The sequence below is a fragment of the Danio aesculapii genome, chromosome 5, assembly GCF_903798145.1.
Source record: "Danio aesculapii chromosome 5, fDanAes4.1, whole genome shotgun sequence".
Taxonomy (NCBI): Eukaryota; Metazoa; Chordata; class Actinopteri; order Cypriniformes; family Danionidae; genus Danio; species Danio aesculapii.
In genome coordinates this window covers 66,309,073-66,322,751 of record NC_079439.1, presented here as the reverse complement: position 1 = coordinate 66,322,751, position 13,679 = coordinate 66,309,073, and the positions used below count along the sequence as shown (strand labels likewise).

The 13,679-nt window shown below is 38.3% G+C and overlaps 1 protein-coding gene across 1 annotated transcript in view; it reads left to right on the top strand.

The window, feature by feature from the left end:
- The window catches only part of col27a1b (collagen, type XXVII, alpha 1b), a 189,896-nt gene that overhangs the window by 27,873 nt on the left and 148,344 nt on the right, over positions 1-13,679 (top strand). Inside the window, exon 4 of the mRNA XM_056458734.1 lies at positions 6,758-6,811. Coding sequence (XP_056314709.1) covers positions 6,758-6,811 — 54 coding nt within the window. The remainder of the gene's footprint in view (positions 1-6,757; positions 6,812-13,679) is intronic.

The following is a 13,679-nucleotide window of genomic DNA, read 5'->3' as shown; positions in this document are numbered from 1 at the left end:
ATTTCATCTGATTTTGAAATTTGACATTTACATTTACTCAAGCGGAGGTAACGTTAGAGGAAAGATACATGCCGAGGAAGGGAGCAAGAGCAGGGTAAATCACTACAGAATCCTGCTTTTGTTCCGTTTTGAAGTGAGGAACGTAATGTCACTGGTGGTGGTGTTTACTTGTTATCCAGATTGACAAGCATGATGTGAAAAATTCAAACTGCTGAGCCAGAGAAAGACGTGTCATATTATCACAATTCTGCAGTGTTTTTAACCCCCTAATGCTTATTTTACACATGTAAATACACACAAGTACTAGTAAAACAATACATTTAGAGTTTTTAAACTACACAAGAAAGTCTATGGAAGTCTAACAAGCCATTCAAATATAATTTGCCGATGTGTATTATTCATATCAGATACACGCAGTGAAAGTAACAATAAAGTTCAATCTATCCTTCTTCCAGCTGGCCAGCTACTTGCTTGCATGCATTTTGGGAGTAACTGATGAAGTTACGTGCTGAATCCTGCGTGTTCTGCTTTTACGAATGAGGCATGCGCGCGACTGCAAGTAAACATGGAGATTTTTATTACCCCATTGGCAATTAATTTAGCTAGTTTTGAACAAACAATCACTTAATTTTGAGGTGGTTCTTTTTTTCAGAAAATAAAACATTATTTCTTATGCTATTTCATGGGTCTAGCATGTGTCTTGATTTCAGATTTTTTAGATTTATGGATTACAAACAGGACAAAACAAATTTTTTATTTTTTTATTTTTTTGTTTTTAAATTTTATTATTATTAATATAACAGCTCAGGGAAGTTCAATGACAACACGTGTGCGCACTTTTTAAAATTTAGTTCTGTTTTTGGATAAAGGGTTGGAAATGAATGCCTTTTTTTTATCCGATTCATCGATTTATTATAATAAATAAATAAATAAATAATCGTCAGATTAATCGATTATTAAAATAATCGTTAGTTGCAGCCCTAGTTCAACTGCTTTAATTTAAACAGATTTTCTACAGATGAACAACTAAATGAATGTTAAGTCTATTTAACTAACTATATTCTAAATATAGAGATTCAAACTATTCTCATTTCATCGTAAGTTTTCTGTCTGGCTCTAAAATGCTCCATACATTTTGTGCTACCGAACGTGACCTAATATTTGCTTGAAAGTCTGCCTACCTCATTTAATAGCAGTATGCAGTGGATTACATTATTGTATACAGTATCAGCGAAGCCCAGAACTCTCCAACAACAAACAACAACCAGATGTGCCGTTCAGTATGGCTGTCATACAGACTACACTGTGCATTTTCAGAAGAGATCCCCCTCAAGCAACCACTATAAAAGGCCTTGTTTCCTCCTTTTCTAATCTTTTCATTCCTTCTCGGAGGAAAGAGAGATTGCTTTCATTCAGGATATTTGCCACGTGGAAGAGAACGAGTCCGTGGCTCAGTAGGGCTCTTTCCTACTCTCTCTGGGCTCCAAAATGACCATATTAATGTCATTCATATCAAAGTACACAATATCTCTTGGTTTATTATGTTGATCTTACTCCTTGGATCCTTAATGGTTATAGTGATGTTAAGTGAGACGGCTCAGTTTATTGCACAAAAACTACACGAGTCAATTTATTCATGTTCATTTAGAGTTTCTGAAAAGTGTAGCTAATAAATTATCGTTTATTAGCGAGTGTTCCTTTTAAAATGAGAAGAAACAGGATGTCTGCAAACATCCTGGCAGCATCGGGCTATGTTTGAGTATGTGGGATCCTGCCAGGTCTACAGGTGGTGCGAACATTGCCAGGAATTGTCTTGCAGAATTTATTTGTAAGCAGCGCTTTCCATTCGCTCAAAGTTGTTCTCTTTATGTGTGCACCACTTGGATGGGAACCTACACATTTTTTCACTAATGGAAGGCTAAGACCCAATCCCAATTCTATTTTTGTACCCCTACCCCTTGGTCCTTAAAACCGAGTGTGAAGGGGAAGGGCTTCAAAATTTACCCCTAAGAATTGGGACAGCACTACAGCACCTGCACATGTCATCAGATGCCATCGCAATCCCTTGCTTCATATGCAGTGTTGTCATATTGCCAATTGGGCGGTTTTGATTTTATGTTTACTAGTTAAAAAGGACATAGGCGGGTAGTGAAAATTTGGGCGGTTTTGCAACGCAACACCCGGCCCCTGGAACGTAGGTATGTTGTGGGACTGTTTTTATTGACTGAGTTATTATTAGGGATTATAGACCGCCAAATTTAGCATTTTTTATTTTAGCGTTTTTTTAAACGTGACAGTAAAACACGAACACGGTCATGAATACATTAAAACATGTGCCTGTTTGTTGTACAAATTCGTAATAATGACAAAAAAAATACTCATTTGTGGATGTCCTTACTTCCGGGTGCAGCTATCCTGCTGTGTGGCTGGTGTATTCTGGGAGATTTTCTTACCCATTCGTTTCGAGTGTGGTCCTGAAAAATCTTTGTTCGAAGGGCTATCTACCCCTTTCCCTTAGCCCTACGGCTAAGGGGTAGAATTGGGATTGGACCAAAGTCTAAACTCATCTTGCTGGTAAATGTTATTAAAACTAATTTTAGTAATGATTGAAATGCTTTTCTCAAAATGACAGACATTTGTGATCAAACTAGAAGGAGAGATACTAATATAAAAGCTTAAGTTTAGTTTTTTTAATTATTATTTTTGTATAATACTTGCCACATGCAGATGAAATCCTGGATACTTTTTTCTTCGGCTTAGTCTCTTCTTAATCAGGGGTTGCCACAGCGGAATGAACCACCAACTTATCCAGCATATTCTTTATGCAGCGGATGCCCTTCCAGCTGCAACCCAGTACTGGGAAACACCCATACACTCTCAAATTCACACACACTATGGCCAATTTAGTTTATCCAATTCACCTGTAGCGCATGTCTTTGGACTGTGGGGGAAACCGGAGCACCCGGAGGAAACCCGCGCCAAAACGGGGAGAACATGCAAACTCCATGCAGAACTGCCAAATCGCCCAGCCGGGACTCAAACCAGTGACCTTCTTGCTGTGAGGCGACAGTGCTAACCACTGAGCCACCTTGCCATGATATCTGATTTCATTCATTCATTCATTTTCTTTTGGCTTAGTCTTTAGTATTTATCAGGGGTCGCCACAGTGTAATGAACCGCCAACTATTCCAGCAACGGCAACTGGCCCACCTGGGACTCAAACTAGAGTCCATCTTGCTGTGAGGCGACAGTGCTAACCACTGAGCCGTAATATCCGATTTATTTATTTAATTGTAATTTGAGCAGTGACTAATTGTTAAACGTAATAATAATTTAAGTGTGTAATTGACAACCCAAGCTAGATGATGTGCAGATTTAATAAGGGAACCAATGACTGAAACAGCCAAAAAGTCCTGCAGTATAAACATGGTTAATTCAAAACATTGGAAGCCTAATTCTATTTTAAAGATAACTTTTAAAAAGAAAAGTACTGCCTATTCTTGTTTTCAGTGTGAAACGTTTTAAAATACTACTGAATAAAACCATTTATTTGAGCTCAAACGTGCCGTTTTACTGTTGATGTTTGAAGAGCTTGACAAAACTGAGGCTTACTGCAATCTATGAAAGTCTGTTAAAGAATGACTTTATGTGAAGGACTCATCATTGCTGCAAAAATCCAAAGGATGTGATGTTTACATACAATTAAAGGAGACTCTGTTCTTTTCGATGATGGTTAAAAATTATTTTCTACATAATTTTCAATATAATCCATTAAAGAGCCATTCTGTACTCTACACTCTTAGAAATAAAGGTACAAAATCTGTGTCATTCCGCCTGATCTCATGAGGAAACTTAAGTATTTTATGTTTTGTCAGTTTAGTGGCTAATTCATACCAATTTGAGTTCAGTCATATGCAAATGCACGATTTTAAAAGGTAGGCTTGGCACCCAACCCCACCCCTAAACTCAACCGTAATTGGGGGATGAACAGGGGATGACGCATTGGGGGATGAAACAATCTGTTTTCAGTAAATCTTCAAACTAAAATGTACGAATGAGAATGTATGAATTCATACGAAATAGCCACTAAATCAAAGTTACGAGCTGCTGTAAGATTGTGTTGGTCATTCACTTAAAAAATGATGCTAGCTGTTTATTCAAAGTTAGCGGAATCAAATTTTTGGGGGGGACAACTTAATTGTTTTGTGTTCAAATCCCTTAAATTTGTAAAAACTAATGGTATCCTTTTATTTTGATGGTCCCTTAATTTTTTTTGTTGTTGTTTCATTGCATCTACATGCCAACTAATTCTCATTAGATTAGAAGTAGACTGTTAGGTTGGGGTTAAGGGTTAGTGTAAATTGACATGTACTTGCAAAGTTTCTTATAGTCAGTTAAATGTCTGTTGAAGAAGCAGAATGTTAAATGATTTGAATGATACAATTTGGTATTTGAATGATTTTACAGTATTGTATCATTCAGAAATAAATCAATAAATAAATAAATTGAAGCCATAATCTATTTAGTCTCTAGTTTCAAACCTCTTTTTAATCCTAACAAAAATAGTAAATATTAATTATTAAAAATGTCTAAATACACTGTAAAAATGTAAAAACAGTCAGGTTTCAACTAAATTAAAACTCTACTAAGTTTAACGTAACATTTTTAGTCATTTTGATTGATCAGGGAGTCCGTTGGGTCTTAAAAAGTATTAAAAGTTGATAAATCAATTATAAGGTAATAAAAGTCTTAGTTGTGTTTTTACAAGGTCTTCAAGTGTTATTCAAAGTGTTAGACTCCAAAAAAGCATAAATATCTTTATTTTTCTCTTAATATTAACAACAGTGTGCTTGATCTACGCAATTGGTGCTGGCTGACAAATGCGGGAAGGTGATATGATGCTCTCCACATGTAACAGACAGCAAAATGGGAAAATGTACGTTTGCATACTCCTAGTTGGAGTAAGACGAGTTTAAACAGTGGCTGAAAACAACCTCATAATTTATTCGTTCAAGATTTGTTTAATCCGAGCCTATCTGAGTTCTGTTGCACGGTTGTGCTAAATTGATTTATTTAACTACAACTGTATATTGACAACTGTTTATTAAGTTAAAGGTTTGATACTGATTCGAACTTGAAGTGGCGATGAAGTCTTAAAATATTCTGAAAGGTCTTTAAAAAGTCTTAAGAAGTTATTGAAATTACTTTTAGGATTCCTGCATATACCCTGTTGATGTAAGTTAAAACGTCTAGAAAAAATTTATTTGATTCAACCAAAAAAAAGTTTACTTCAATCATCAAAGTCAATCAATATATATCGACTTATCGCACAACACATGATCTCAATCATTTTTGGTAATGCAATATTTATCGCCCATACATAAAAACCAATTCTAGCAAAATTTTAGCTGATTGTGCAACATCTCTACCTCTATTGGAGATGTCAGTGTCAGTATGGTTAAAAAAACATTTTAGTATTTACTATAAATTACTATAGTATATTTTCATGTGGGTGTCTGACAACTGAAATTAGATCTGGTATATTCAGCCTCTGTTACTTTTTGCCTTGCACTTTTGTTAACATTTATTATTATTTATTTAGGATATTAGTTTTCACATCCTGATTCCAAAGCCTAATTATTAAATAGTTAAAATGACTATAATTAAATGAAATATTCTTACACTGTTTAACCCAACAGTCAACGTTATCAAATAAAATGAGTTTAGTTAACTCAAAATTGACTGAAAGTTAATTCTACTCATTTGAAAAGAGTTTTGAAGTCAGTCTTGAAGTTAATGAGTAAATTAAATACCTCATTACTTCAGCTCAAATTGATTAAGTTCACAGTACTCATATAGATTATTTTTTTACTCAAATGGTTTGTAGCAATCGGTTTCCTCAAATGGTTTGAGTTGCCTCAACTTATTGGGTTGTACAGTACTCAGTTGGATTAAGTTCCCTTCATTTATCGGGTTTTACTGTGCTCAAATAGCTTCGTTTACTCAAATGGATTAAGTTCACAGTACTCATAAGGATTAGTTATTGAATTTCAATGGTTAGTTGCAATCGGTTTCCTCAAATGGTTTGAGTTACCTCAACTTTTTGGGTGTAAGAATAAAATATGATGTGTACTTGCATTGTGATGCTATTATATTGTCATTCTGGCATTAATGAGTGGCATAAAATGGTCTTAAGATGACAATAATATCATTTATCACAATACATTTTGGTGCAATATATTGTACAACAAAAAACAGATATCGTGACAGGCCTGAGTGTATTAAATTATCGCCGAAAAGTCTTTAAATGTTGCTCTCAGCAGCATGGGCAATGTCTGAAAGGGCATCCGCTGTGTAAAACATATGCTGGATAAGTTAGCGGTTCATTCCGCTGTGGCGACCCTTGATAAATAAAGGGACTAACCCGGAGGAAAATGAATGAATGAGTTGCTGGCTAAAATTGACTTAGTGGTCACTTAACAGTAAATGTGTTTTCATAATTAAGTACATCAGATTAGATTCAAATTCATTAATAATTGGAATGTATGGGCATCTTGGCATTTCTATCAGCTATAATTGTGTCACAGCACATCCTACAATTCGCATAATAACAATAGGTGGATGGAAACAGAGCCACTGCCTTTATCCAATAAGGGGATTACTGTCTTGTTTGAGAGCTCTTTCAGTGTCAGCAGGTAGATATTTAACACTAAATGAGCCTTTTTGTCATGATTTTCCCTTCCTTCTTCTCTTTCAGGGACCACCAGGACCTCCGGGCCAGCCAGGATTACCGGGAAAGAGAGGTCCACGGGTAAGTGTGTCACAATCTTTCACTTACTTTCTCATGTCTATTCTTCTTAGCCCTAGCTTAAGTGATCTAACTTCATCCAAGTCTGCCTAATATTTCCCTGCATGTTATATAAATGGTTGTTTTTGTCTGCCAGATGTGGATTTAAAGGTGATCAAATTGGCATTAGGACATTGCTCATTACTGGCAGTTGCACAGTAAACCACCGTGTTTCAGTTTCAATACCACTCAAATTGTTACAGCAATTTTACTAGGATACCAGAATAACATGTTCTTTTTAGTGACTAAGATGGGCTTAAAACATTTTAAAGCAAACTAGTGGGTTTACTAGTCCATGTGTTTTAAATATTTCATAGAATTTATGCCTGTATGTATCATTCATTTTTTAGTGGATCTCAGGGCATGGAACTGATAGTAGTCTATGATTAATGGCTGAGCTTAGTTACTACTAAACCCTTATGACCCATATCAGGGTCTAAAACCTATACGTTTACATTCAGTCATTTCGCAGATGCTTTTGTCCAAAGGGAATTACATTTGAGGAGGCATTCAGTGATTCAACAAGAAGAGTCAATATACACAAGAAGTGCTAGTTATACAAAGTAACCTGTTTGTGCTCAGAGTATTTAGCGCTAGAGTAGGGGTGTTTTTTTTGCCAATTCGAATGTTATCACTCGATTGAATGGCCGTTATCAGTGGTTATCGGGTGATAGATTTGGGCCAGTAGGGGCCTTTTGCGTCGTTGCGACGTGTAGTTACATTTTTTGAAAGGTGTGCATCAGCGTCGGCATCAGCTACGGTAAGAAGTGTGCACCTGCATGAAGGCTGTGCCGGAGCGTACGCATGTGCTTGATGCAGAAGTATTAATCAGCCTTTAGTCCCTTTTTTATCAGGAGTCGCCACAGCGGAATGAACCACCAACTATTCCAGCAAATGTTTTACACAGCGGATGTCCTTCCAGCTGCAACCCAGTACTGGGAAACACCCATACACACTCACTCTCACACACACACACACACACTCATGCACTAAACCCAATTTATCTGTTTTGTTTTACACAATTCACCTATATTGCATGTCTTTGGAAACTGTGGGGGAGACTGGAGCACCTGGAGAAAACCCACGTAAACATGGGGAGAACATGCAACTTCACACAGAAATGCCAACTGGTCCAGCCGGGACTCGAATTAGAGATCTTGTTGCTGTAGGGCGACATTGCTAACCACTGAGCCACCATGCCATCCCCTCACTAAACACTAAACTTTACTTTGATCCAAACAGGATGTGTTAACTCTACTAAACTAGAATTACTCAAATTAAAACTGAAACCAAATATAAAAAACGAAACAGAAATGTTTAAAAAAAAATAACGATTACAAAACTAACAAAACAATCAATAAAATGAACTAAAACTAAACTGAAATGTACAGCAAATGTAAAAATAGTGTTGAAATAAAAATGCTAAACTACAATAACCCTGTAACTCAGTGAAGTCTTTCTTTGTTACAAACTGATCAGCAGGATGAGTAAGTACCTTGTAGAAATGGCTCTGTTTCCTCAGTGAGGTTGTAATTGAGATTGAAAGAAAGAGCGAGACAATGCCATATCAGTTAGTCAGAGATTCAAAGAGACTTCCCTGGGTGGAAATCTAGATGTTTTGTGTGTCAGATACCTGCCCTGGCCTATGCGTCTGCCCTTTAGAGAGGCCCCTGAAGGCTGGACTATGGGAACTCAATCTGTGGAGCTAAAGAAAGGACCCTTTGTAGCAGTCTTATTAAAGGCATTTAAAGCCTCACCGGTGCTCACTGGATCTTAAGCTCTCCAGATTGGATGGTCAGGAGCCTTGGGATCCCATACCATTGCACTAAATGCAACAAAGTACCAAGGATATTCTATAAGACACCTGGTATTTATGTTTTGCTGATATTTCCCAATTATTAAATAGTTTGCTATTTGTGTTTTGAAGGCTTAAGATTGGAGAACACCAGAGATGTTAACTCTAATGATAAAGATATAAATATAAAAGAATTAGGGAGTCCACATCATCATAATTATAACAATAATGGCACATGAACAAACAAATCTTTGATCTATCTTTGATAAGTTTTCAGACTAAGTGAATTTATCAATATTGTGATTATCCTTATAATCTCTGCTATTCTTTAAAATTTAAATACAAATAAAAAATCGAAGCATTTGATGCAATGTGAGCCAAACTCACTCATTAGCAAAGATTTACACATTCAGCAAAGTGGTTGTTGTTTTGAATCAGATAATAAATGTCTCATGTCAAATGTGAGCAATTGCCTCAAATCAGTTCTCAACAGTTCCCGATGAGGATGACCAGCATGCAAATGAGCCTTCCTAAGATGGTTTCTGAAAGTTTGTGCAGAAATTGTTTGGTTATACAATCCTGATTTTTCAGCAGCTGTCCGGGTGGCTGATCTCAGACCATCTTAGAGGTGAAGATGCTAGATGTGGAGGTCTTGTGCAGACCAGTTGAATGTACTGCCAGTTTCTGTGAAAAATCTTTGGAGAATAGAGAAATGAACATTTAGTTCATAGGCAACAACTCTGGTGGACATTCCTGCAGTCAGCATGCCAATTTGCATGCTGCCTCAAAACTCGCCTTATCTCTGAAATCTAGAGTGGCCTTTTATTGTGGCCAGCCTAAGGCACACCTGTGCAATAATCATGCTTCTTTAACTCAAAACAGCAACCACAAGTCTGTCTTCCATCTTCAAAAGTCGTCTTGACAACACAAACATTGCAGGCGCCTCAACGGAAACCCCGCTTCTGCTTTCATTTGATTGGAGAATAATAATGGTCGTATAGCCCTTACCGTGGCCATCAATTCAATTCAATTCACCTTTATTTGTATAGCGCTTATACAATGTAGATTGTGTCAAAGCAGCTTCACATAAAAGGTCATAGTAAATTGGAACAGTGTAGTTCAGTTTGTAGTGTTTAAGTTCAGTTCAGTTTAGCTCAGTTCAGTGTGGTTTAATAATCACTACTGAGAGTCCAAATACTGAAGAGCAAATCCAACGATGCGCAGCTCTATAGATCCCGAACCATGCAAGCCAGTGGCGACAGCGGAGAGGGAAAAAAAACTTCACTAATGGCGGAAACCTTGAGAGAAACCAGGCTCAGTTGGGCACGACCATTTTAATTTATCCGCTGGCCAAACGTCTTGTGCAGAGCTGCAGTCTCAGTGGCGGAGGCTGGAAGCTGGCCTCAGCGAAGACTTGTCTGTCTCCGGAGCGTCACAGGAATCAGTCTCATGTTCTCCACTCTTCCATGACCATCACAGTAGCTGCTCAGGATACGGCCTGGTCCAGGAAATGGAAACCTTGGGATCATCGAATCAGTGACTCTGCATAGTCTGAGGGCCTCGGGAAGAGTATCCCCAGGTGGAAATGGAGAATAAAGAAAATAATTAGCGTAGCTGCTGTTCATAGTGTATATAAACTAGATGCAGATCCTGTGTGGAAGCCCTGAACAGATAGGTCTTTAATCTAGTTTTGAATTGGGAGAGTGTGTCTGAGCCTCGGACGTTATCAGGAAGGCTATTCCAGAGTTTAGGAGCTATAAATGAGAAGGCTCGACCTCCTTTACTCGACTTTGCTTTTCCAGGTACTACCAGAAGCCCTAAGTTTTGAGACCTTAAAGAGCGAGTTGGATTGTAGCGAGACAGAAGATTGGTTAGATAAACAGGAGCTAGATTATTTAAAGCTTTATATGTAAGAAGCAATATTTTAAATTCAATACGAAACTTAACAGGCAGCCAGTGTAAGGAGGATAAAATTGGTCACCGACACTGATGTGCACCTCTCAAAAAATGTAACTACACGTCGCAACGACGCGTAGCGCAAGGTCTGTGATCAGTCGGCTTGGTAGTGCTGACGAGTGTGGGTGGAGCTGAATGCCACACAAGCCCGATACAGCAAGTGTTTACAAGTGTGGAGTCCCGTGAAGGAGCTCCGGATGGAGACTGATTTTGTGTTTACCTTATGATTAAAATTGTTGCACATCTGCCGATTCCAGCCTCAAAATGAGTGAATTGGTGCAACTTATACATTAAGGTATCGTTCAGAAAAGAACTAAACATTAGCGAAGAAACTCGACACAGAGGAACATAACGCCTACTGCCAGCTAGCGTTTCGGAAGTGTTATTGCAGAACAACACACGCAGCGTGCAGAAGTATATATGCATGGCTAAGTGCAAGACAGGTCACGCTTCAGGCTTCAGAGTTGTCTTTTTTTCAACTACAAGCGCATGCAGGGGTAAAAACACGAGGCGCAGCAGGTGGTTAAAATGCGAGACGCACAAGTCCATAAGCAGCCCGCAAAACGTTCGTGGCCATTAGTAAACCATTTAAATAAGGCGCTCCTCAACGCATAAAGTGCGTTACGTGTGATCGGCCCCTTAGTGATTATGAAGCCATTGGCACACTGGATAAGTGTGAGGGACCACATCAATATGTCTATAACAACTCAAGGTTTCACTTTTTAGGTGCAAAAAGAATTTGAACAGTGTCCTGAACGGATCAGAAGCACCATGACTGTAATTATTCATCTGTTTGAATGAAGTGAATTTGGCATTATGCGTATGTGCACCTATCAACGCTTTTTTCTGTTTAGAACTTGTGCCAACAGAAGTCTCATTTGACTACAGAATCGATTCTGAACGCTTAAGAATTGATTCAGAATTGTTAGACAAAAGAATAGTGATGCAGGCGGCATGGTGGCTCAGTGGTTAGCACTGTCTTCTCACAGCAAAAAGGTCGCTGGTTCGAGTCCCGGCTGGGCAAGTTGGTATTTCTGTTTAAAGTTTGCGTTTTCTCTCCGTGTTCATGTGGGTTTCCTCCTTGTGCTCTGGTTTCCCCCATAGTCCAAAGACATGTGCTACAGGTGAATTGAATAAACTAAATTGGCTGTAGTGTATGAGTGTTTGTATATGTGAATGAGTGTGGAATAGTTGGCAGTTCATTCCACTGTGGCCACCTCTGAAATACCTTTTGCGTACATAGAAATAGTTTTGCATCTTAAGTTCAGCTCATGAAAAATGGGAGCAAAAACAAAGCGTTTACATTCTTGTTGAGTGTACAATTCAGTTCTTTGCAATGCCAATGCTAAAAAAACTCACTTTAAACATTTTCAAGAAGCAAGGCCTGGCAAAGATATTCCCTCAAGAGCGTGGGTAAACATTAGCAGGGGCCTCCTTTGAGCCAGGTCAGGGAACTCCACCATAAATCAGCCATTCTCAAATATATGAGGCGGAAAGTGACAACCACCACGTGCGTCTGCCCACACCAGTGCCTGCTGGAAGACTGAAAGGGAACGTGAGAGATTAACCAATATGTAACCTGATAGCTTTCTTGATACTCCTCTCTCAATCTCTTCTGATCACTAACCACCGCCACATGTGCAAAACCTGACCAGACATAAAAAAAGCAAAGTGGAAATCTGTACATGAGCTTCTTGTAAGTGTCTCCATATGGGCGGTTTGTGTGTGCTCAGCAGGATGAGCGATGAATAAGAGCCCCACTCATAGTGAACCCCAGGTGGGTCATATATAAATAACAGCGCTGCCTTGACAAGTAGGCTTAGCTCTGACTCTTGGCTCTTGCTTTGAATTTTTAAAGCTTTGTCGAACTTGCGTATCATTTGGCAGCAAAATATGAATAATTTAAACTAAAGTTGTCAGTTTTTGTTCCAAATTTTTTTCAAGTCAATATTATTAGCCCTCGTGTTCATTTTTTTTTCTTTTTCAAATATTTCCCAAATTATGTTTAAGAGGGCAAAGAATTTTTCACAGTATGTCAGATAATATTTTTTCTTCTGGAGAATGTCTTTTTGTTTTATTTCGGCTAGAATAAAAGCAGTTTTTCATTTAAAAAAAAAATATTTTAAAATATTATTAGATACTGGAATTCGATACTGTCATGATTACCAGCGATCTCTAACCACCAGAGGTCGCTGGTAAGCACTCACCCTCACAATAACCCATGGACTACAAATCCGCCATTCATGGACTACATTTTCATACATGCACTCCGTTCACAAACACACATGCTTCCTCATTTTGACTGATTACACTTGCACCAGCTGAGGATTGTCAAAGACTGATTACACACACTATTTATACAGCACACACTCTCACTTCCATTACCGAGTCTTGTTTTACTGTAAAGTGACATTACAACGCGTTTCCTTAGTCTTGTTTCTCCGTGTGTTTACCCTAGCCTTGTTTACCTAGTTATCCTTGTCTGCCGCCTGCCTTCTGACCTCTCGCCTGTGTTTGATTACGATTCTGGACTGCCTTCATACATCTGTTTGCACCTGAATTGACCATTGCCTCCCTGAGTTTGAATAAACCTGCACATGGATCCTAAACCTCAGTTGTCTCTGTCACTCCCCGTGTTACAGATACCAATCGGTACTGGAATTTTAAACGTTTAAGTGATGTTGATCGTGTTCTTAAACAGTGCTGATTTACCATTGTGTTCACATGCTCAACAAAAATGACTGTGATTGGCCGCGAACATCATCAATTCACCAAACTCCGCAGTTTACTGAGTGCAACCACAGATATAGGGACACTGGAGTGTTTTAAAGCTGTGAAGATCAATCGATTCATCAGTGGATCTCTCGTATGTCAGTTTATAGACAGACCAGCTGATCTTCGCGCCTTTAAAATGCTCCAGTGTCCCTGTCTCTGTTTTTACACTTAGTAAACAGCGGTGAGTTCGGTGAACTGATGACCTTCACGGCAAATCCCAGTCATTTCTGTTGAACACATGAACACAATTAGCGCTGTTTAAGAACACGATCAACAGCACTTAAATGTTAGCAGGAAATGGTCATT